Raw genomic sequence first — 25,134 nt, forward strand, 5'->3', positions numbered from 1 at the left:
GATTCCGAGCAGGATGAGTCGATGCGAAGTGTAAAGCTCTTTCGCTGGCCCTTATAGAGTAGTGTGATTTTTCCGGGGTGGTTTGCTGTTGGTGGTGTTTTTTGTAGGGTGGGTGTGGTTTGTGTGTGGTGTGTTTGTGTGTGGGTGTTTGTGGGGGGGTGATGTATAATTACTCAGGAACCTCGCTTTGCCACTGTTTATCAATTTTTCCAACCTTTGTAGACCACATGAGATGAAAGGTGTGTTTGGTGTGTTGATGGAAAGGAAAAAAAAGCAGAAAAAAAAGGGTTGAGGGGCAAGGAGGCAGGTACAGAGCATTAGTGTGTGGAACAGCTGCTTAGCTTTCGTAAACTGGGCTAGCTGCTCTCTTGTTATATAGTGTGGTGTGATATTTGCTGGTAGAGACAGCAGCGAGGCTCCACCTCACTCTGACCATACTGGTCCCAGTAGACACTTCACCTTGGATCGCCGCGCTGGATTCAGTGTTTCTAAAAACACGCTGCAATATAGGAACTGGGGTGAGAGAGAATTATTCTGCACTTGGGAACATTTCAGGAATTTACTGCATCTTTGTCAACCACATACTGGAATTTATAGCTTTTTTTAATGTTTTACAACAACTTGGTTTTAGTAGTGTTTTTTCTCAAATTTTTAAAATGACCTGCTGTACACTTCCCACTTCGTCACACACGCAAAAATTCCCATTACTTTTGTAGTCCCACATTCCCGCCGTAAATAGTGATTTCAAACGTAGACGTTCAGGCTATATGGATTACTCCCAGCCTTGTAATTGAGACTTCTGGACTTGTCAGTGCACGTTAGCAGGTTGAAGCTCTCTCCGGGAATAAAGGAGTTGTGTGAGTGTGTGTGTGATATATGTGTGTGTGTCCCAGTTGGAGTCCCAGTGTGAAGCTGATCTGGACGACGCTGACGATGTGGGGTTTTTCTGTGTGGCAAAAGAGACGAGGTAAACGTGCGGTTAGGATGATTTATCGTGGTTTATTTCTTCACAAGGTTTTGCCCTTTGTGGTTTATTTTTGAATGAGCTAAATATAAAAAGTGATTTGAAATGTGGGATGGAGCATGTGCACATGCAAGCCAGATAGAGACTGTTTTTATTCGCTAATTCCTCGCAAGTCTCAGTATTCCTTTTTACCTTATTCATATTCTCTTGGTTGCTGTGGCCCTTGATACAGCGACTTATATTAGTTGCACCATTCACGGTGCGCGTAGTGAAGTTGTTCTGCAGCTGGTTGGATATTCACACGTGAATAATAGCACGACCAATGTGGATTATATGCACCCTCCAGTGGGATGGCCTACAGGTTTGTCATTTATCATTGTTTGCTTTTAGGGCCCGATCGTTTAATGGTTAAACGGGTTCACACAGGAGACAGAGGACAAAAAAAAACACATTTGAGCAATGTCCTGAGTAGGGCGGTGCATATGGACCAAAAGTCATATCCCGATATATTTAGGCTGAATATCGATATACGATATAATCCCGATATTTTTTCCGCAACATGTTTAGATCACAAGTCAAAAGCCAAATATTAACATGTCAAAATAGTTTTTTTGAAACCACGCATTCAGAGAACAGTTGCGCAAAAAATCAATGAATAAATAATTACAGTTTCTTCAGCCTGCTCAAAATAAAAGCTAAGCTGTTTAAATAAAAAATAAATGTAAAACCAAATACTGTAATACACCGATACTTTTTGATATGCTCCACGGTGTGATCACTGGGAAAAACTTGTTTGAAGACACGCGGTTTTCTCTCCCATTTCATCTCCCTTGAATGAAGTGAACTGTCACTCTCATGTAAGACTCACATGTCCTGCTCGACCACATATCGCGGTCAACGTGCAAAATGAGTGACGGTAGACAGAGCGGTCAGACACAGCTCTGCCTGACTTCAGTGTACGTTAGTGGCGCGTGCTTCTACGTGCAAAGTAGTTGCGACTGGGAAGACTCATATCTCGGGTCCTCGTTTTCAGTAGCTCTTCTTTAATCCGACTGTTCCACCAATTGCAAATAGGCCATCTTTAGCGATGGATAGGGACACGGCTTATAGATAGTACACGACTTGATCCTTTTTCATTTCATAAGGCACACGGCTGGGAAATGAAGTTTGCAGGAACTTTGTTTCGGGCTGGAGCTTTGTGGGTTGTCGATGGCTTGCGCTGGGGCTTCTGCAGCGCGCAGTTTCACACACACTTCGTATTGCATTTTGTGTCACTGTTTTAGGTGGTGAAAAAGATTTGTAGTGCTTCGAACCCTGGCTGTAATTGTTATATGGCACTCCTTACATATAACGTGCATTTGTTGCTATCTGATTCTTTAATCCGAACCATCCCAATTTTCTGAGCCACTGCTTATTTCTTTTACAACCGATTCATCCTCCGTACGACTCCGCAGACGTGTGCTTCCCTCAGTAGTTGTTAAGATGATTTTCCTGCCCCTCCCCCTTGTGTATAAAGAGGAGGGCGGGGGCGTGGGGAGCAGTGCAGAGAGCGCCAGGGCAGTAGCTTGACTTGGAGGATCACAGCGTAAATTAAACTATATCGATATATGCGATATGGTCTAATTCCATATCTCATTAAAAATATATCGATACTATTTTTTATATCGATATATCGCCCAGCCCTAGTCCTTAGTAACTTTAAGCCATGTTGATTATTACACTCGGTTTGTTCATTTAGCCCTGACGTGAATCTAATGAAAGCACTCAGATTAATCAGAAATATACATATTAGTCTCAATATTCTGGGCTTAGAAGTGAAGAAAAATGGGAGGGATCTTTTTCTTTTTGATAGCCATAACCCTACTGACTACAAAAAGTCAAAGAAACTATGTTGGCAAAGTACTTTAATCTAAAAATAGAAGTATTAACCCGCAAAAAAAGTCAAATGTCAAGCAGGTGTTGCAGTGATTGATCTGTTTAAGCTCTTTGTCTCCCTCTGTGGAGCAAACAAGTGCAGGAGGTTGCTGTGAGATTTATATCCTTAAAAATATCATATAAACTGTGTTTTGTGTCACAGCAAAGAACAAGAACATTTCTCTGTAGATTTAAACAACTAAAGCTACATTTGATCACAGTTTCTCAGACATGACAATGGTCCATGCGAGAGAGAACATTCTACAAAGTAATTTTTAAATGTTAGAGCAATTAGTGCATTTATATACAAACAGTGTGAAACTGCGAATTTTAAAGTGTTGATTTAGGAATCATAGCTAATGGTAGTTAATAGTCTTAAACTGAAGCACAATGACATGGATTGCTTGGGAACTGTTTCCACAAGGTTTTCGAAGTGTGTGGTGTGTGTGTGTGTGTGTGTGTGTGTGTTGTGTGTGTGTGTGGTGTGTGTGTGTGTGTGTGTGTGTGTGTGTGTGTGTGTGTGTTGTGTTGTGTGTGGTGTGTGTGTGTGTGTGTGTGTGTGTGGTGTGTGTGTGTGTGTGTGTGTTGTGTTGTGTGTTGATGACATGTACAGAAGTGGAACAATGTATGAGAGTTCACCCTGTGAGGGCTGAAACAATGGGAGGATAATAACAACACACGGTTTCCTGTGAGAAGCTGCCGGCGGAGGTGTTTACAACTACGTGAAGAACACTTTTTACATCTTGGGCTCGGTATATAAAAAGCCACCTTTCATCTTGAAGAAAACAAGGGGGAACATACTTGTGCACATTGTCGTCTTCTTCTGGTCTTACTAGCTGAAACAATCCCTATGTTAATACAAAAGGTATTACAATATTGGGTGGCAGTAGCTCCGTGTGGCGGCGTGCGCGTGCTCGTGTGGTGTGTGTGTGTGTGTTTTTGTGTGTGTGTGTTGTGGTGTGTGTTGGTGTGTGTGTGTGTGTGTGTGTGTGTGTGTGTGTGTGGTGTGTGTGTGTGGTGGTGTGTGTGTGTGTGTGGTGTGTGTGTGTGTGTGTGATGTGTGTGTGATGGTGAGTATTGTCAGAAGGCCGTAGAGTTTTATTTCAGGCCTGTGTGTAGTGATTACCAACAAAACAGAGTGTAAATTAAATTGTAATTTCCCCACTGGGGATCAATAAACAATATAAATAATTATTATTAAAATTACAAGGTCATTGGTTTCTTAGTCATGATGGAAAGGAAAAAGGTTTCTGGGTTTGATGTGTTTGTTGTCAGCTCTGCAGCCTGATTGGCTACTGAGGTTATCGGAGGACACTTCCACTTTGATGAAACTGCGTTTGAGTCCTGGAGTATCCTCGACTTCCAAGTGTTTACTACAGAAAGGCCATACCCAAGAATAGTGTAAAAATACCATTGGATTTCTTTCAAGCATGCACACATCTACAATTGATCATATTAAAAATAAGTACATTTTGCAACATAATACAAAGGCGTCTTGTAGTATTATGTCACTGGTAGAGAAAAGACTTAAATGACTATCAAGTAAGTCCTACTGACCAATATGTAAGTACAGTTGCACTTTTACTGATTACGTGTGGGGAAAACAAGCCTATTTTAGGGACCTGTGTATCTTCTACAGCTAAGCTTTTCTATTTCAGAAAATAACGGCATCAAAGCCTCTGCCCACCCACGCAGGTGTCACTTATTTTGGCTGATCCGACATCCTCTCAGGTTAAAGTTGGGTGCGGTTATATACTGCAAATTTTGCTGAAGTCATGGAATTTCATTTACTAAAGAATTATAAAGGTTTTAAGAACCATCCTGTTCTAACGAGTGCAACCAAAATTAAAATAGGAGAGTCAAGGACATGTCAATCACCCAGAGCCTGTACAGTAGGTGTCTAATCCCCTAAAATGACAGATGAAAGATGCCTGTGTGGGTGTGCAGGGCCTTTGAACACCTGTGGCTTCCAAACTGCCTCTTTATGGTTTAGTGGTTCACAGCTTCAGAAAGGCTCCAGAAAGCAGGCGGACGTGTGTTAATGTTGTAATGTTGGTGTGTCGCTCACCAGCCTGCATTAGCGGTAGTTTCTTGTTTCTGGGGATCCGCAGTAGAGGTCAGTTTCTCAGCGTGAGTCAGTCGCGGCATGGCTCAAGAGAAAAAATGTCACATCACTCTGACTCTGCTGTTCACATAAACACGTAAAACCCTGATTAATAATTCATATAAGGTAAATTAGGTGGGAAAACCCCCTGCATAGTTCTACTTTAAAAAAAAAGTCATATCAGGGTCACTAGAATAACTTTTCCTGTTAAATTACCTGGAATGTTCCTGACCTGGAAAACATCAACAAAGAAGGAATAACACAGTTCTTTGCCAGAGTAATACTTGTTTTTATCAGTAGAACCTTTATCTACACGGGCAAGTGTTTTCTTGATATTTTACTTGGTCGTTTAACTGTTTTGAAGAAAGTGAAAAACACTTTATTGCAGCCACTGTATTTCCTTAGTTTATTTTACAGGCTAAAGTTCAGAGGGGGATCTTGTGCAGCCAGCGACCCTTACCTCAAGCAGTCGGTAGAAATGGGTCCATGTTGCTGTCCACACAAAAAGTTTCAGTAAATCTGAACATAATTTAAGCTAAACCACTTCAGGATGTGAGCAATGACATGAGAAGTGTTCAGAATTTGTTACTCAAAGTCATGGCCTGTCAGTCAAGCCGACACCATCAGGCCATTCCTCCTCTCAGTACAGACCTGGCAGCTTTAAGGTGCGCTTGATTTGTTGTCAGGCCACTTTTAAAGAACCAGAGCAGCCCATTAAAACACGGTAAATCAAACAGTAAAGTTCTCCCTCAGGTATCCCAGCTATTCCTTCCTAACTAGAGGCGTGAACACATTCACAGGAAACTTTTTGTCCTGTAGATGTTTTGTAAAAAAAGGTTTGTTTTTATGTTGATCACTTGACAGTGTTTGTGACAAGCATCTGGTTTCACTCTGACTCACACCCCAACATCAGCTACTTGTTTTAAAGCTTCATTATCCACACACACCCGCTGTGTGTCTACACGTGCACACGTTTGACATGCCCATGCATCTTTAACATTTCGCCTGTTGATTCTCTCCTGTGTTGCATGTGTTATATATAATATGAGATTCCTTCCTACTTTCGTGAACCATATAATCACGGTTGTACTGTATGATTTCCCAAGCTCCACTCCCATTTCTAGTGAAACAGGCTGTTTGGCCTTTAACATTACCATAACAAAAGCAATATTCCTGATCTACAAGGCTGATTGGCTGGAAGTGTTGCCGGCAGCGTAGCCTCCCCTCCTTTGACATACCATGTCTGTCGCTGATCTCTACCACTAACAGAACTTGTTTATCTCCTCACACCTGGAGGCAGTTTCGTTACACCAAGAGCTGGTGAAACAGTGAGAAGGACGAGTACCCCACTCAATCAACAGCATGGAAATTAGCTCTCTAATTGCAAAATCCTCCACAAGACCAGATTATCTTTTACTTCTTAAAGAAAAGCTACTTTAAAAGAAATAATCCTGCGTCAAATGAAATGCACATAATAACCCATTCTATAGGCAAGGTAACGGTTTTGAGTTTTGAAATTTAGTTTCAGGTTACAGCTACTGTACCTTAACAGCTTCCTCTGTCTGTTAACGAGTTGGCCGTGTGCCACAGTTCATGAGTCAATTAATTACCGTCACAGGACAAGAGACTCCGTAGCGCAGCTGATGTTTGTTGCACTGAATCCAGCAATACAAACTCAGCTTAATTCAAACGGCAGATGTGCTCTTAAGCACATTTGAAGTGCCTTTTTTAAAATTCTGTGCCATGATGATGCACAGGACAACTCCTTGTAGCTGTGTCCCCTTTAAATTCTTCCGGGACCCTTTGCTTTAATTCGCTAAAAGGCCCCCCTGAACACCCTCAGGGGATTCTGGGAATTCCCTCAAGTGTCCCTAGAGCTGATTTGGTGCCCCAAATCCCCCATTCCGGATATGTGCATGAAGCCGTGGCTCCATCGGAGACAAGAGGCTCTTTTAATGTCTTCTGTAATGTACAACAGACTTTAAACAGTCAGAATGATTCAGTGTTCTGCGCCGAACTTAATGTCACTCACAGGAAGTCCGTGCCTGCATGAATCTAGCCTCATTATTCCATGCACACGCACACAAAAACACAGAGTTGAATCGTTGTGGGTCAAATAGTTTGCTGGTGTCTGCTTTCTGTTTGTACTGGTGAAACTGAGAAACAGATCCGTGGATGAAGGACGTGACAAGCGCTGAATGTGTCTCTTTTCACTCAGTTCACATAGTAAATGAATAGAAAATAGATTTGAGGATTAAGACGACTGTGATTTAAATGAAATTGTAGCAATACAAATAGAATTGAAAGTAATTCAAAAAATGCCAAACTCCGACTTTCACCTAAACTCAAAACATATTTGGCAGTAATATGTGCCACATTGTGAAAGTTTTTTGATTTGTTTCATTTAGATGAACACAACACGAAGCTCACTGATATTTTTTAACAAACTGATCAGTTTGACCCTGGTTGGGACCCAGACTTTTATGCACCCGCATATTCAAAAGTTGTTTCCTGCTGCAGGAAAGCAAAAAAACAAAGTCTTCATGCAACAAGCCCATAATTTGCAGTGTAGATGATTGTAAAAGAAATATTGAGAAATTCCACATTAGCCGGTAATTATGAGCGAGAGTAATGGAAGTAATTTAAAACAAGAAATGGGGAAAACTATCTGTGTTTGAGCTAGAAATTAACATTTAATTTCTACTTAGTCGTTTTTAAATATGATTTTTTTTTTTTTCTTTTGATCACATCACATGATTATCTGGCATGAAATGAGCTTCAATAATTCAATGTCAAATGGGCAAGCTCCATGTGATTATGAACATCATGTAATTTGATCCAAAGCCTGTTGTTATCGTCAATGAACTGTTATAATCGTCAATATAATGTATCTTCACTTGAGACAAACAGTGACCTGTTTATAAAGAAAACATCTTTTTGCTTTCTGGTTCTGCTTTTGCACAGACTTTGAGGATAAACATGTCAAAGAAAGCATGCGATACGTCTGATAACACGCCAGAAGAACCCCCCCCCCACCACTTTACAAGATAACCGCACACGTTCTGGCGTGTGTGGGCGCGTGCGTGCGTGCGTGCGTGCGTGTTGTTATGGTTGTCTTGCGACTGGATGCCTAAAATTTCCTTCGGGATGAATAAAGTATCTATCTATCTATCTATCTATCTATCTATCTATCTATCTAATCTATCTATCTATCTATCTATCTATCTATCTATCTATCTATCTATCTATCTATCTATCTATCTATCTATCTAGTTTTCTAAAGATTCCTGTGTAATGTGAAATCTTGTTTTGTTAGTTCATTGGTTAAATTGATTGTTTTTTCTTCTCTCTCTCTCCCTGCAGGGTGCTGGTCAGGAGAAGCTGGGCATCTACATCAAGTCTGTTGTCAAAGGAGGAGCAGCTGACGTGGTTGGTATACACACAGATACTGCAACCATCACAGAAAAGAATGGAAAAACACACACACACAGTGACTCATGCTTTGGTGTGTTTTTGTCTATGAAGGATGGACGTCTGGCTGCAGGTGACCAGCTGTTGAGCGTGGACGGGCGCAGCCTGGTCGGCCTATCACAAGAGAGGTAAAGACGGACTAGATGAATTTGCATAAGGCTTTCGCGTATGAAAAACAATAAGGAACAAATCCACTATCATACATATTTCGCAAGTTAGTCTGAAACGGCCTGGAAAAAGGAACATTTATGCAATAACTTTTTATTGTAAAGATAGCAGCACAGTTAAAAGAAAGTTTTCTTGAAATTGAATTACAGTAAAAAAAACTAAATAGAAATCCTGTATTAGACAGGCCCTTTGTGCATTAGATCCTGTCCTTCTCATCAGGGGACAATTTGGTTCAAGTGCTGATATTTTAAAGTTTTTCTTTGTTGGCTGCAGTGCTCAGAAATCATGCAATGTGATGCCACCTAAACGTGGTGTTTGGAGTTTTAAGCCCCGATCATTGCCTGCCAGGCAGCGCTGCCTGGAAGACACTAGGATTAGGCAATGGTTAAGGTCAGTTGCCTTGAAGTCAACGGCCGCAGCGCTGCCTAGAAGTCGATTTGGTGTCTTAAAACACCACCAAGCCCTTAATGTACTGTATGCTTCTGCTGATTTTCATTTGCACATTTGGAAATGTAGAAATTCCCAGCTGACGTGTGTTGATAATGATTAAACCTTCATGACATCTCTGTGGGGGAAAAAACACCAGGGAGGAGAAGTGGGTGCACACATGGTATTCTCAGTTTTATATGCTCCACCACATACCGCACAGTGACGTATTTATGGTCATGCCGATGACGAAACTAAATTTGAATTCTATTTTGAGAATTGAAAACATTTGAGAAGTAAAAAATTATGTTGACGTCAGATAACCACATCTGGGGGAAACCTCAGGGTTGATACATCTTGAGCTTCTGGCATTGAGGCATCCCATTTGTCCTCTTAAAGAAAACATTTTCAGCAGAAAAGGGTGTGTGTGTGTGTGTGTGTGTGTCTGTGTGTGTGTCTGTGTCTGTGTGTGTCTGTGTGTCTGTGTGTCTGTGGTCTGTGTGTGTGTGTCTGTGTGTGTTGGAAGCAGCAGTGAAGTGTTCGTGGCTAACGCCCCACTCAGATCCATCCAGTTCTTCCTCTCTCCCTCAGCATGTGCAGGCCTGCTGTTGGTGGTGTTGCTTACTGTGTGTCAGCCCCAAGAAAAACCGGATTTACAAATTGATATGCTTGATTGCTTTAGCGTGCAGGTCGCAGGTGGGAGGGGTCTATTTTATCTGGCCATTTCAGGTCAACTAAGAGTTAATCTGTTGAATTTCCTTGAAATATCTGCATTTGTAGTCATAGCTATCATCCTGTGATCATCTCCTATTCCTTAAGGTTACTTCCAACCGGTTAGGATTAAGTATAGTTCGCAGCCTGTAGTTTTATATAGTACTATATAGTACAATATATGTTAAATCCTGTGATATTTCCAAATGTGGGTTTATACCCTGTCCTCTGCTCAGCATCAAGCAGTTGGCGTTTGATTCCCCGAGATCATCCAATCAAACCCACATGGCTCATTACCTTGTGTGATCTGCCCTTGAACTATTTATGGGATTTGGTTAAAGCCGTGGTGTGGTTGTGTGTGTGTGTGGGGGTGTGTGTGTGTGTTGTGGTGTGTGTGTGTGTGTGTGTGTGTGTGTGTGTGTGTGTGTGTGTGTGTGTGTGTGTGTGTGTGTGGGTGTGGTGTGTGTGTGTGGTGTGTTGTGTGTGTGTGTGTGTGTGTGTGGTGTGTGTGTGTGGTGTGTGTGTGTGTGTGTGTGTGTGTGTGTGTTGTGTGTGTGTGTGTGTGTGTGTGTGTGTGGTGTGTGGGTGTGTGTGTGTGAGTGTGAGTGAGTGAGTAGATTTAGAGTGAATGAGTCTCTGGCAATGGCAGATATAATCCTTGCCTTCTCTGGTTCATATTAAAGATCTTCTAGTTTAGTTTCTGCCAGTAGACCGAACTTTACAAGTGTTTTCCCATAATGACTAAAATGTTTATTAGTGGTGCATCATACTACATAATTATAGAACAATAAATGCAGTGGGAAGCCATGCCCAAAAATCAACTATTTTGATAATTGATCCATTGTTTCTGTAACTTTTAATGCAAAAATGTGAACTAGTTTCAGCTTTTTAAAATGTGATAATTTGCTGCTTTTACACATTGTAAATTAAATATGTTTGGGTTGTGGATTGTTGGCGCGATAAAACAATTCATTTGAAGACCTCACTCTGGGAAATTGAGATTTATACTTTTCACAATTTTTCAACATTTTAGAGACAGCGATTAATCAGTTAATTGTAAAAATCACACTGTCACATCAGTACCCAAGTATCCTAATATTAGTTAATATATGTTTCAGACCTTTTAAGTTGTGTGTGTATGTATGTCTGTATGGATGTGGGGGTGTGTGTATAAAATGAGTACTTTTACTTCTGGTACTTTTGAGTATTTTGTTGATACTTTAGTATTTCCACTTCAGTCAGAATTTAAATGGATGACTTTTACTTGAATTGTAATTGTATTTCTATGCTGTGGTATTACTACTTTTGATTAAGTACAAGATCTACTACAGTACTTATTCCACCACCTCTGGATGTGATACAACTTCAGCGCAGTATTATCAAAGGGTACTAAGAACAATATCTTCTAAATTACTTATAGATAAGGCTAAAAAAAACTCATTGTAGCTAAACGAGAGTATTAAATATTAATGTGTATTATATGAATGTAATGGCAACACCACAGAGAACAGTTTAAGTGTGTCAGAGCCTTTGAAGTTGTGTTGCAAGTGTATTCATGGTCTCATATCTTTCTCTGTCTCTCCCCCCCCCCCCCCTTTCAGGGCAGCAGAGCTGATGACGAGGACCGGCTCAGTTGTGACTCTGGAGGTGGCCAAGCAAGGAGCCATTTACCACGGACTGGCTACTCTCCTCAACCAGCCCAGCCCCATGATGCCGAGAGGTGAGCACACACGCACGTGCAAAATGTTTGCTTACGTTTCTCATGTTTGCTTACATTTCAGATCTTCATTTTACAGTGTCACGCGTAATTTTATACTTCAAACTCACTGCTGAGTTTGGTTTCCCTTGAGTCTAAAAATGCATTACATGGACTTAATTTAAGAAGCAACAACATTATTGCATTAAATCTGCATTTATTTCTTTATTCCTTTGTCTGTGTTTTGTCATGATTTTTAAGAACTTGCTTAATGGGAATTTGTAGAGCTTAAACACTTTCTTCTTTTTTATCTCACATTAAATGGAATATTTTTTGTATAGTTTTAATTTAAATACCTCAACTTGTGCTCTAAATATTTGTGATGTGCATTTTCTCAGTTTCTGGATTTTTAATAGCCCCAACAGTTAACCGATGAATCCATAAATAATAAGTAATTAATCAATAATGAATCCTACTTTTAATACACAAGGGAAATACAACATGTTTTCCAGCTGTGTTTCAAGCCTTAACCAATCATGAACATTATGAAAGTCTTTAAATTGAAAGCCATTTAACAAGATCACACACAAATCATAAGTTTGGCGTCCTAAAACCTGCATAATGTGCCGTTGAATAGTCGTAATGAATGGACTCTTGTCAGTTCAGCCGTTAGTTAATGGCTGTAATTTGGTGTTGTGAATGAAAAAAGAAAAGCAGACTTGTCCAGACAGTGTGTCCTTGTTATCTTCTCTATAGCGCTGTAAAAAAAAAGCAGCTTGCAGACTAAAGGATATAATGAGTGTTTGTGCGTGCGTGCGTGCGTGTGTGTGTGCGTGCGTGCGTGCGTGCGTGCGTGTGTGCGTGCACTGGGCTGACTGGCTGTGTGTTGGTCTTTGTCTGCTGGAATGTGACCTGAGGTCCAGGCTTCTGGCCGGGCCGACCGGCGGTCCAGGATGACGCTAAACGGGTGTTTCTGCTCCCGAATTCCCTCGACCACAGTGTGTTTTCCGCTGCAGACGGTGAAACGCCAGCTGTGAAGGACGCTGGTCTTTCTTTAGTAAAGTTAACGTAAATAAACTGGACAAGTTCTCGCAGTCTAAGGAAACCTAGATGGTAAAAAATAAAAAGGAAAAGAAAGTGATATATTTTAGATAAACCTAAATTTGCAATTAAAAATGACCAATTTAAATAGCAAAAAATGAACGTAGCACATAGTAAATCACGTCCTACTAAATGCATAGATACAGGGAAATCTGCCAGCAAACACTTTGCTTTATTGAGACAATTCAAGCCCCTTTAAGCCCTTGTAATAAAAATGTAATGAACATGTGTTTTGCATTTTTATGTCTCTCATCTCTGAATACGGTCCTTGTCACTTTAATGCAAAATTCACAAAAGCTATTTTTACAAATTTACTAACTCTGCACAAGTCTGAATTGTAATTTGTCAAGTTAATTTAAAAAAACAAGAAACATCGGGAAGGATCCTAAGGTTTTTGAGGAAATCCTTCTCATTTCATTAACATAAATAAAATTCCCTCGTAGTGCAGGGAAAGAAGTAAAAAAAAAAAAAAAACTCAGTTCATGGATAAAAATTATGAATATTCAGCAAAAGAATTAAAAAGTCCCGACTCAACGTCACTTGATTACTTTTTAATTGCCAAAACTGCTGAATTATTTTAAATCAAGGAGGTGTCATGTAAAAACAGCACTGACAAAGGCTCGAACTTAAACAGCAACCTACAGGAAACCCTTCCTACCCCAGGCAATAAAACTCTAACACGTCATCACTGGGGGCTAGATGAGACTTAGACACCACAATACTGCACTATACTATACATTATACTATACTAATACTGCACTATACTATATATTATACTATACTAATACTGCTCTATAATTATATTTATACTATCTAATACTGCAGAGTACTATATATATACTATACCAATACTGCACGATACTCTATATTTACTAACTAATTACTGCACTATACTAATATTAACTTACTAATAATACTGCACTATAATATATTATAACTATACTTAATTACTGCACTTACTATATTTATACTTATCTAATAGTGCCACTTATATTATATAATATACTATACTTACATACTGCACGTGATAACGATCGAAGAGCCCTGACTATTATAATTGACTATACTAATTCGTGCTATACATTAATACGCACTTAGATAGGTAACGAACTAATGACTGCACTATACTATTCATGATTTTACTATACTAAGACTCAATATACTAATAGTTACATACTATACTGCACTATATATATATATTATCACTATACTAATAATGCTCTATACTATATTTATACATACTAATAGACTATACTATATATATATATACTACATGCACTAACTATATATTATACTAACTACTACTGCACTATCTATATATTATACTATACTAATACTGCATATACTTATATTTACTATACTAATACGCCTACTAAATATATGTTATACTTATACTAATACTGACACTATACTATATTATACTATACTACTACTGCACTATACTATATATATACATAATAATACTGCACTATACTAATATTATACTTATATAATACTGCACTATACTATATATATATACTATACTAATACTGCACATATACTATATATATTACTATACTAATACTGCACTATAATATATATTATACTAATATACTGCACTATACTATATATCTATACTAATACCATATGTGCACTATTACTTATGTTTATACTATACTAATACTGCAACTATACTTATATATATAATATACTATCGACTAACTATTACTCTATGTTATACTATACTAATACTGCACTATATATATATTTTATACGTATACTATACGCACTATTACTATACTATTATACTATACAATACTGCTCTATACTATATATTATACTATACTAATACTCGCACTATACTATATCTATAATACTCATATATAATACTGATACTATACTATATATATATTATACTATACTAATACTGCACTATACTATATATTATACTATACTATACTGCATTACTAATATGTTATACTAGACTAATAATGCACTATTACTATATATCTTATCTATACTAATAATGACTATACTATATATATTATACTATTAATACTGCTATATACTATATATTATACTATACTAATACTGCATCTACTATATAATTATACTATACTAATACTGCACTATACTATATGTTATACTATATAATACTGATATAAAAACTATATGTTATTACTATACTAATACTGCACATACTACTATATATTATACTATACTAATACTGCACTGATACTATATATTATACTATACTAATAATGCACTATCATACTATATATTATACTATAATAATACTGCACTATACTATATATATATTAATATATTAATACGCTACTTAACATTATATCACTAATACATGCCACTATACTCCTATATATATATTTATAAACTAATACTGCACTATACTATATATATTTATACTATAATAATACTGCACTATACTATATATTATACTATAAATACTGCACTATAGATATATATTATACTATACTAATACTGCACGATACTATATATATTATACTATACTATACGCACTATACTATCTATATTATACTAACTAATACTGCACTAACTATATATTATACGATTTACTAATACTGCAATACTATATATTCTACTACTACTAATACTGACCACTACTACGCACTATATTATAACTAAAACTGCACTAACTTATATATATTATACTGTATATAATACTGCACTATACTATAATATACTATACTAATACTGGAAACTTACTATATATATTAACTATACTAATCCTGACTAACTATGATACATTATACTATACTAATACTGCCACTATACTAACTATATTATACTATACTATCCGCACTTATAAGATATATATAGATACTAATACCGCACTATATATATATATATTATACTATACTAATACCTGCACTATACTATACTATATTATATATAATAATACTGCACTATAATATATATATATATACAATACTGCACTATACTATGTATACTTACTATACTAATACTGCACATACATATATATTACTATATAATCGCACTATACTATATTATATTTCTATACCAATTACTGCACTATACTATATATTATACTATACTATACTGCACTATGCATATATATTATACTATACTAAATACTGCACTATACTATATATATTATACTATACATACTGCACGATACTTATATATTTACTATACTAATACTGCACTATACTATATATATCTATACATATACAATACATGCACTAAGGGGAACCCTGCACAAGTGGTTCATTTACATTTTAGCAAACATTTAGCAGTTATTTAAGCAGGTGCACCTTTTGTTTTCCCATCCTGTATATATTTTATATCTTAATTTCATTCTTATATTATTTATTCCTGTTATTATTATTTCATGTATTGATGTATATTTTTCCGTAAGACATTATATTCTGTTGTTGTGTGCATGATGTACGTTGTGCTGCTGTAACAGCGTAATTCCCATTTTTGGGATCTTATTATCTATCTATCTATCTATTATCTATCTATCTATCTATCTATCTATCTATCTATATCATATCTATCTATCTATCTATCTATCTATCTATCTATCTATCTATCTATCTATCTATCTATCTATCATCTATCTATCTATCTATCTATCTATCTACTATCTAAACTCTAGAGGTCGGATTGTGTACACCACCCGTTTCCCTTCTCTCTCCAGCGTCAGACGAGGCCGCGACAAGAACGGGAAACTGCGAACCGAAGAGCGAAGGCTTCGAGTTGTACAACAACTCGGTGCAGAACGGCTCTCCGGAGAGTCCGCAGGATTCTTACCCCGGACCGAAGAAGATGAGCAGCGAAGATCGACTTCTGAAGAACCGAGTCGACCACCGATCCAGCCCCAACGTAGCCAGTAAGCGCCCCCCCCCACCCCCCCCACCAGGATTCTTGTTGTGTTCACTTGAACTCAATAAAGTTGTAAAGTCTCATCTCGTGCTTGTATCTAAAGTTGTGCTCAGAACAAAATCTTTAAAATATGGATTGTAAAATTCCATGTGTCACAAAGTCACACCTAAATGTGTATTTCGGTTGTTTTCTTAGCCCAATATCTCAAAACGGACCAGTGCATGGAAAAGAAAATGTTTTGCATGTTGTCTGGTAACAAAAAAAGAAGAGTCTTTACAATTTCAATGTGAAATGAGAATTTGAGAAAAATATCCATGTTATATATTGATTTCTAACTGTTGTGTTACACGTTACATGTTATCACATGTCCATAACACTTCCACCTAATTTAGGCAGCAAATTAAGCTGAAAACCTTAATGATCTTTGGTTACATCACTGGGTTTTACTTGGAATGGGCAGTAATGGAAATAAGGAGGAAAAAGTACTGGTGTTATTCTTCAAGTACTCCACCCTGATATGGAAACACAGTGCCACGGTACTTCTGGGCAATAACACTGTGTCTGCAAAAGTCTATAAAAAAACAACCTCAGAAACCACTTTCACTAACAATTTGGGGTCATTTGGGATTTGATGACTGCTTTGTGCCCCTCAGTCATTGCTTAATTGCATTACATTGTTAGTGAGTACTTTTAACTGCACTAAAATGGCTGTCTCCACTGCTTCGTCATCAGATCAGAGCCAGAGTCCTGCTGGAAAAGCGGTGTACCCCGGAGGACCTGGCACTAAGATCACCTCTGTCTCCACCGGCAATCTGTGTGCTGACGTAAGTAACTGTCTGTCTGAAGCTGGTGGCGTCTTTATGTAGAATGTGCCACCTGACTAGATGAGGTACGAAGTATCTAGAACAGACATGATAAATTATTTTTCCTGTCAATGTGTTGCCTGTTTAGTATTGGGAAGGTGTCCCAAATATTTTCTTTTCACACTGTAATTCCTGTTTGTTCCGTAATTTCAGTTTGTTATGTTGTTGTTTTTCCATCAGGATGAGCCCTCCCCTCCCCGTCCGGAGGCCTACCCCATCCCCACCCAGACCTACCCCAGGGAGTACTTCACCATCCCGGCCTCAAAAAGCCAGGATCGGGTCGTAGGTCCTGGGCAGGGGCCCTCACAACACTGGCAGGGCATGGAGGACCGAGACCGCCTCCCTTTGGTCGACAACATCCACAACAACAGCATGCAGGTAGAGCAGCGTCCATCTTTATCATCAGAACAATACCTCAAATAGATAAATATTTTAGGTAATCATTCAGTAACTTCTCTGGGACAGCCTGGGAGCAGCAGGACATTTATCATCATACTATCTATAAGTAGCAGGCATATGTATCTCATTTATATTCTGTATTGTGTGACTAATGTACGTGTGCTGCTGTAACACCGTAATTTCCCATTTTTTGGGATCAATAAATATCTATGTATCTATCTATCTGTCTATCTATCTATCTATTAGGGGAAAAATATGAATCATGATTCTCTGCCATGATTTTTTTGACCATAACAAAACAAATTGTCTGTACAAAACGTAGATTTTGTTTTTTTTGCCACCTATAGCGCATAGAGCCTTTTAATGAAAAGAGCGAGAGCATTTCAGAGCCCCCTTTTTTTTTCTCTCCTGCCCTACTCTCTCTTCTTCCCTCTCAATGTCTGACCCATTTTCTCATCTTACTCAATCCACATCTTATCCCAGCGGATTAACCACTCCCAGGAGGACTTGTACCCCTCACCAGGAGGTATGAGGCCAGATGAGCGCATGCAGCAGCACTACCAGCAGGACTACCAGCACCGGGACCTGGACTACCAACACAGAGATCTGGACTACCAGAGAGGTCCACCGGGAGGTAAGAAGATGGAAAACCAGAGACCTCAGATAAGAGAGGCTGTCTAAAAGAGGACTGTAGCACCTGATTGTGTTTGCTGCCAGATTTATGTAACAGCTTAGTGGTTTTCAGCACCAAATGTTCCTCTAAAATGTAATCACATTTGATATTATTGTTTACCATTATGTAATAATTACAATATTTCAGTCACATTGACAAAGCAACAACTTGTGCCGTTTGGCCTTTAATCTGTAAAATGAGAAATCCTGCACACTGTCAGTTCATTTCGTAGTCAGTTAATTTCATAGTCAGTTCATTCTGTAGTCAGTTCATTCTGTAGTCAGTTCATTCTGTAGTCAGTTCATTCTGTAGTCAGTTCATTCTGTAGTCAGTTCATTCTGTAGTCAGTTCATTCTGTAGTCAGTTCATTCTGTAGTCATTCATCTGATCGTTCATTCTGTAGTCAGTTCATTCTGTAGTCAGTTCATTCTGTAGTCAGTTCATTCTGTAGTCAGTTCATTCTGTAGTCAGTTCATTCTGTAGTCAGTTCATTTCGTAGTCAGTTCATTCTGTAGTCAGTTCATTCTGTAGTCAGTTCATTTCATAGTCAGTTCATTTTTCATTCTGTAGTCAGTTCATTTCATAGTCAGTTCAATACGGAGTCGGTTTCTTTTGGAGTCGGTTTCTTTTGGAGTTAGTTTATTCTGTAGTTAGTTCATTTTGGAGTCAGTTCTTTTGGAGTCAGTTCAATGTTGCGGTCACTTGACCTTCATTAGTTCGGATTTACAAGCAAAAGTCAACCTACTATTAACGCTTTTACCGCTGTCTCAGTATTTTTAACAATCTCTAGTTGCTCTAAATAAAATGCCACATGGAAACCTTGAGTGCTGAGGTCGGACTGGTGAAGCCAACTGAGAAAATATCGCCACCCTACAGCTCTGATGGGAAATATTATTTAATAATAGTATATTTCTTCCTCCATCATGGACCCTAGCCCCATTTGTGACCACACCACGTACATGATTTGTTTTTTATTTTGCCTGTTTTCTAGCTGCAGGTTCCATCTTCAAATTTATTTTTGTGATCCCGTAAAAATCTTTTGTAAAATGTTTACCTGCGGAAAAACCAGCGTTTACATCCAAAGTTCCCACAGACTTTCTTCTTCTGCTCTCGAGCGTATGTTAAAGCCACTGTGCAGTCCGATGCAGAGCCAGTTGCAGTCTTTGGAGATACTTTCTTTAAACAATAGTTATAGAGATTTGTGTGATCCCAAAAATACCTTTTTAAATGAAACACTTACTGCTGTATAACAGGTAAAAACAAACTGTTGCCTGTTTAGGGAACACCATGTGACCAAGTCACAGATTCACGTATAAATGACTCTGAAAAACAGAATTGACCTTTTGACCCACTGCCTGTCCTTCTGTGTGTCTGTGGGTGTAGGAGGTCCTGACCACTGGGCCCCCCAGCCGCAGGTCTCCTCCTCGTTGGAGTCCTCCACATCGAGCCAAGAGCACCTGAACTTCTCAGCCGCCTCCTCCTCCTCCTCCCAGAAGAACCAGAAGACCGGGCCGGGCCGATGGAAGACGCCCAACGCCCCCCACGCCGCGCCGCCACATTCGGCGCAGACGCCTTCACGCTCCGACCTGCCCCCTCCGCCCCCCCCGCCACCGGCCCCGTACCCCGAGGCCTACGACCACTACGAACCCCAGTCTGAGCTCCCGCTCCCCCCGCCTCCCGCTGCCGTCTCCCCCGCTGCAGCCCAGCAGGCGGCCGACCGCAAGAAACGCGAGGAGCAGCAACGCTGGTACGAGAAGGAGAAAGCTCGTCTGGAGGAAGAGAGGTGGTTTTTTTTGGTTTATTTGTTTTATTGATCTTTTATTTGATTATTGAAAAATGTTCAATGTTACACATAAAGCAACATTTGATTTAACTGTAGGCCGCTCGCTATAACCATAAAAAAGTCAAAAACACGGTTCAACGGGCAAAAGCGCGTTGTAATTGACAAAATATCACATACAAAGTAAGAGAAAAGATCGTCTGCGCCATCAAATTGATGATGTTAGATTAGATTAGATTATACTTTATTCATCCCACAACGGGGAAATTTTGTTATTACAGCAGCAGCATTTTCTTCAATAACAGCAAAAACAAAAACACACAAACAAGTAAACACACAAGAAATACAGGCAAACAATAGACAATGATTATATGGTAGACTGAAAGTAAGCAAAATGGCGTCAAATAAAGGTATTTTAAAGTGCGGTTGCCATGATACAAGAAACAATAATGCGGTGTAAGTGACGTTAAAATTAAATTGAATGTGTAATTAAATAGTTGTTAATGATAATAGCTAACAATAATGACTATTTATTTCCCAGGGAGAGGAAGAGGAGGGAGCAAGAGAGGAAGCTGGGTCAGATCCGGGCCAACCCCGTCATGCCGGTCCAGCCTCACAACAACGGAGGATCCATGCCTCCTCCCCACCACCAGCCCCCTCTGCCATCTGTGGCCCCGCCCCAGCCCTACCTCCCCCCCCAGCCTCAGCCTCAGCCTCCCCCATCCAGACCCGAGAAGCTGGCCAGCCTGCCACGATCAGCTGTTCCTCCCCCTGCTAATGCCTCCAACCCCGGTAACTCATTCAAGTCAAAACTTCTCTTTTATGTAATGTCTTACCTCAAACATAGTGACTTCCAAACAGGTTTTTTATATGCAAACAACTAGCAATATTTAAAATGATCTTATCTGTTTTGTGCAACAACACTGGCTTGTAATGTGTGCTATACTCAACTGCTACTATTATTATTATTATTATTATTATCACTTTTCACCATTTCAACACCTTAATTATGTTATTTATGTAAATACTGTATGACAATATTCCTTTAACTATGTAAATATTCACACTCCTTATATTTCTTTATTTATATTTCTACTATTTGTGCAACTGTAACACAGAGTTTCCCTTCGGGGATCAATAAAGTATTTCTGATTCTGAAATAAAATGTGACGTAGGCATGGACACAGTGATCAGGGAGCTGTTACCACAGCAGCAGCCACGGACCATTGAGAGGCGAGACCTGCAGTACATCACCATCAGTAAGGAGGAGCTGACGTCCAGCGACAGTCTGTCCCCGGACCCGTGGAAACGAGACGCCCGGGAGAAGGCCGAGAAACAGCAGCAGCTTCACATCGTCGACCTGCTGGACAAGGAGATCCAGGACCTCCAGGTAGGCGCAGTTCCAGCTCCACTCAGAGCGAGGAAGGACATAACTAACGCATCCACTCAGGGATGGATTTACAAGTAGCTAGTGCAACCCACTCCGATTCTGAGCGATCTTTATTTTCCAGTCAAAGCCGGAGCGAACTGCGGAGGAAAGCGACCGCTTGAGGAAGCTGATGCTAGAGTGGCAGTTCCAGAAACGACTGCAGGAGTCCAAGCAAAGCGACGAGGACGAGGAGGAGGAGGATGACGAGGACGTGGACACCTTGATGATGATGCAGAGGCTGGAGGCTGAAAAGAGAGCGAGGGTGAGATGGAGGTGTTGTGGTGGTGGCAGCATGGGAAAGGACGGAGAGACTATAAGACAGTAAATGCTAAGGGTGGAGGAAAGAGAGAGAAAATGGAGGAGAGGAGAGATTAAGCTTAGAGACCAAGCATGCAGCAACTTAAATGACAAGAAAGCCAAGGAGAGGTGAGAATAAAAGAACAGTAGATGTCCATGAGCTCACAGTTTAGAAACAAGTCTGTAGTTCATCACACAAGGAAGGGCGAGCCACACAATACGTGTGATGGGGGAGAAAACAGAGCTGTCTTTCAAATGAGTTCCCTGGTGGCTCCCACTATGAATGTCCTGCAATGTGCATCTGCAACATGCTTCTGTCATCGCTTTGCCATGCTGAGCTGCTTAAATCTGATTGGCTGGAGGGGTGGATGGGGGATACGGGCAGTTAGGCAAAGAAGTTAAAGCTGCATTCACATCATATAGATGTAAAACTGTGACTTTTAGTATCACAGGTCGGGATTTACGTTTCCTGTAGGTTTTGGTTCCTACACTCAACACGTGCTTAGAGAGGGACAGGAGGTCATGATTTAATCTTTTATTTTATTTCAACAGCTGCATCAACGAACTTGTCACAAGTTTAAAGGGGACTTAACTTACTGGTATCTGGCATCTTTCCTATATAATGCAGCATACTGGATGTGCCTTGTTGCACAGAAAGAATGAGACATGACCATAGTGTCACTGGTCCCATTTCAGCAAGGTTTTCAAATTTTGATGACCACATTATTTGACTGAATAATTCTGGATAATGCCAAGGTGGATTCAGATGATAATTAAATCCCATCTTGACTGTGTTCTATAGACACTAAATCCATAAAGCATCGACGCATGCTAACAACATAGTTATCATTGTTATCATGACGGCAGCCTTTATGCTCCTGTTGTAGCACTAATATCTCTGTCAAATACTCAACAGTGTTTCAGGCTAATTCCTGGTGCCTCCTTAGATCAACACACTTTCTTTTTTTTTCCTTGTTCAGCATTATTTTTCCTGTGTGACGGGATGTGGTGAATGTGGGTGGGTGGGTTGCTGGTGGAAGTCTGTATGGCTGGAAAGTGTCGAATCTGCGAGGGTGTGATTGTATATCGGTTGGTTTGGTATCGTTTTTTTTTTTCCATATACAGTGGTGCTCATAAGTTTACATACCCTTGCTTAAGTTGACTAAAAAGAGGAATAAAAAAATCATCTTTTGTAAATAGATTTTAAGGCCTTGTGTCCAATGTTTTAACGACACCAATTTTCTTTGTGAATGTTAAAATACAGGATGCATAGTATCCTGATCCATTTAATAACGGGCCTTTAAAAATATTAAAAATTAGCCTGCCTCTATGGGAATTTAACATAGGGGTATGTATGCTTATGTCCCCTGTATTTTAAGGAAGAACATTTATTTATTTCACAATACATTATTCATTCACAAAGAAAATTGGTGTCCTTAAAAGGTTGGATTTTTCCTTCTTTTTTTTTTAATTTGAGGCATTACGATCTATTTACAGAAGATGATTTTCTTTTTTTATTCCTCTTTTTAGTCAATTTAAGCACGGGTATGTAAACTTATGAGCACCACTGTATATATGAAATAAAATTATATAACTCTATAACTGTGACTCCAAGGGAACATTACGATGATTGATCAGAAGAGAAGGTGAAGTTTATTTATAATAATTATACCAAAATCACAACTTTGCCCCAGAGGGCTTTAACATCTGTACAGCATACAGTCCTTTTTTTACAGAGTCCTTGGTGTTTGTGATTGGATTAATACAAATTTGGTCCTTAACTATTTTAGTTTGTATTTTGCTTAGGTGGTCCTTTTTCTGCATACATTTGTGTTAAATTAAATCCCAATAAACTGATAGAAATGAGGGTAAAAATGGGCCCTAGTTACTGTTTATCCTGAGAGAAATTGTCTTGCAGCAGTTGCAGTACAAAAGAGAGCAAATGGAGTACAATTGCGACAAAATATAAACAAAAAGTTTATCAATAAGGTGCAAAAACTAAATGTACACAATGCCAGAAGGGCACTTAATTTGGGAAACATAAAGTAGAAACTTCAGGAAGAGTAAATGGTAGAAAAAAAAGGAGCTTCCAGAGTCACTTGATGTACCTAATTAAAAAAAAACATGAATTGGCTCAACTAATAAATACATATTTATTCCAAATGTTGTAGATATAAAAAAATAAATGTGGAATAGTGAGTAATATTTTAAGATGTGGTTGGGTGGTGCAGGGGTCATGTGGTTTTGGAGGGTGGTGAATGTAGGAGGTCTTGAACCGCCACTAATCAGCACAGTGGAGAAAAACAATGTTTTCACTTTACTGTATATCCTCCCCCTCCCTTCTTTAATAATTTCTATTTACTCCCCAGTTTCTCCTATCTCCTCCTCCTACCTCCCCCTCCCTTCTTTTAGTCCTACTTAACTCATGGTTTTCTCCTTCCTCCTTCTACCCCCCCCCCCCCCTCCTCTTTATTCTAACTTAGTTTCATTGATCTATTCTCCACACCTTTCTGTCCAGTATTGGGGTATTCTCCATTTCCTCCCTCCCTATATGCCCCCTCTCTCACACTCTATTGTCTTCTTCTTCTTCAGCAGCAGAATGCTGTCCCAGCTATCTCTGTTCTAGACTTGGTATGTTCTTCCTGTTGATGACGAGTATCCTCTCCCTGCCCCTTACATCACTTCCTGTTTTCTGTCTGGGCTGCCCACCTGCCCGTGTTTCCTATCTGTCTCTCCCCACCCATCTGGACTACTGTCGTTGTGTCATTGGGGGTGGTGTTTGGGGTTGGAGGCAGGGCTCGTGCCATGGTTAGCTAAAGAGCAGCCCGTCACGGAGAGGCCGTTCTGGGACGCTTGGTGTTGTTTGGCTGGGGGACGTTGTCCATCTCATTGTCCACTCAAAACAACTGCTGGGGCAACGGCGGGTGAAGCTGCCGCATACAATAATGAAGTACTGGTATTTAGAAAAACTTCCACTTAAAACCAAACTTTTACAGGCTAATGGAGTAGCAGAGCTAAGGTTGTTGTGGTTCTTGTCAGCAGCGATGTTTTGAGTGCACACGGAGGTGGAGCCTGCATGGCTGACTGCATCACAGGGGGCGTCCAGGTGGAGTCAATGCATGATAGTCCTGTGGGCCCCCCGCGCTGCCTGCAAAGGGCCACATCATAATGTTGTGACATCCATCCATCATCCATCATCCATCCATCCATCTAGCCATCCATCCATCCATCCATCTAGCCATCCATCTAGCCATCCATCCATCCATCCATC

The 25,134-nt window shown here is 39.5% G+C and overlaps 1 protein-coding gene and 1 long non-coding RNA gene across 2 annotated transcripts in view; one reads left to right on the forward strand and one right to left on the reverse strand.

Moving 5' to 3' along the window:
- The window catches only part of afdna (afadin, adherens junction formation factor a), a 137,030-nt gene that overhangs the window by 99,317 nt on the left and 12,579 nt on the right, over window positions 1–25,134 (forward strand). The window contains 12 exon segments of the mRNA XM_032543055.1: window positions 8,346–8,411; window positions 8,508–8,581; window positions 11,360–11,478; window positions 16,238–16,429; window positions 17,155–17,246; window positions 17,466–17,663; window positions 18,168–18,318; window positions 19,741–20,140; window positions 20,679–20,929; window positions 21,313–21,527; window positions 21,649–21,828; window positions 24,456–24,494. Of these exon segments, the coding sequence (XP_032398946.1) occupies window positions 8,346–8,411; window positions 8,508–8,581; window positions 11,360–11,478; window positions 16,238–16,429; window positions 17,155–17,246; window positions 17,466–17,663; window positions 18,168–18,318; window positions 19,741–20,140; window positions 20,679–20,929; window positions 21,313–21,527; window positions 21,649–21,828; window positions 24,456–24,494 (1,977 nt within the window).
- LOC116706303 (uncharacterized) overlaps window positions 17,396–25,134 on the reverse strand; it is a 17,701-nt gene continuing 9,962 nt past the window's right edge. Inside the window, exon 3 of the long non-coding RNA XR_004336197.1 lies at window positions 17,396–17,408. This is a non-coding gene — a long non-coding RNA (uncharacterized LOC116706303). The remainder of the gene's footprint in view (window positions 17,409–25,134) is intronic.

This window comes from Etheostoma spectabile, chromosome 18 (genome assembly GCF_008692095.1).
Source record: "Etheostoma spectabile isolate EspeVRDwgs_2016 chromosome 18, UIUC_Espe_1.0, whole genome shotgun sequence".
Lineage (NCBI taxonomy): Eukaryota > Metazoa > Chordata > Actinopteri > Perciformes > Percidae > Etheostoma > Etheostoma spectabile.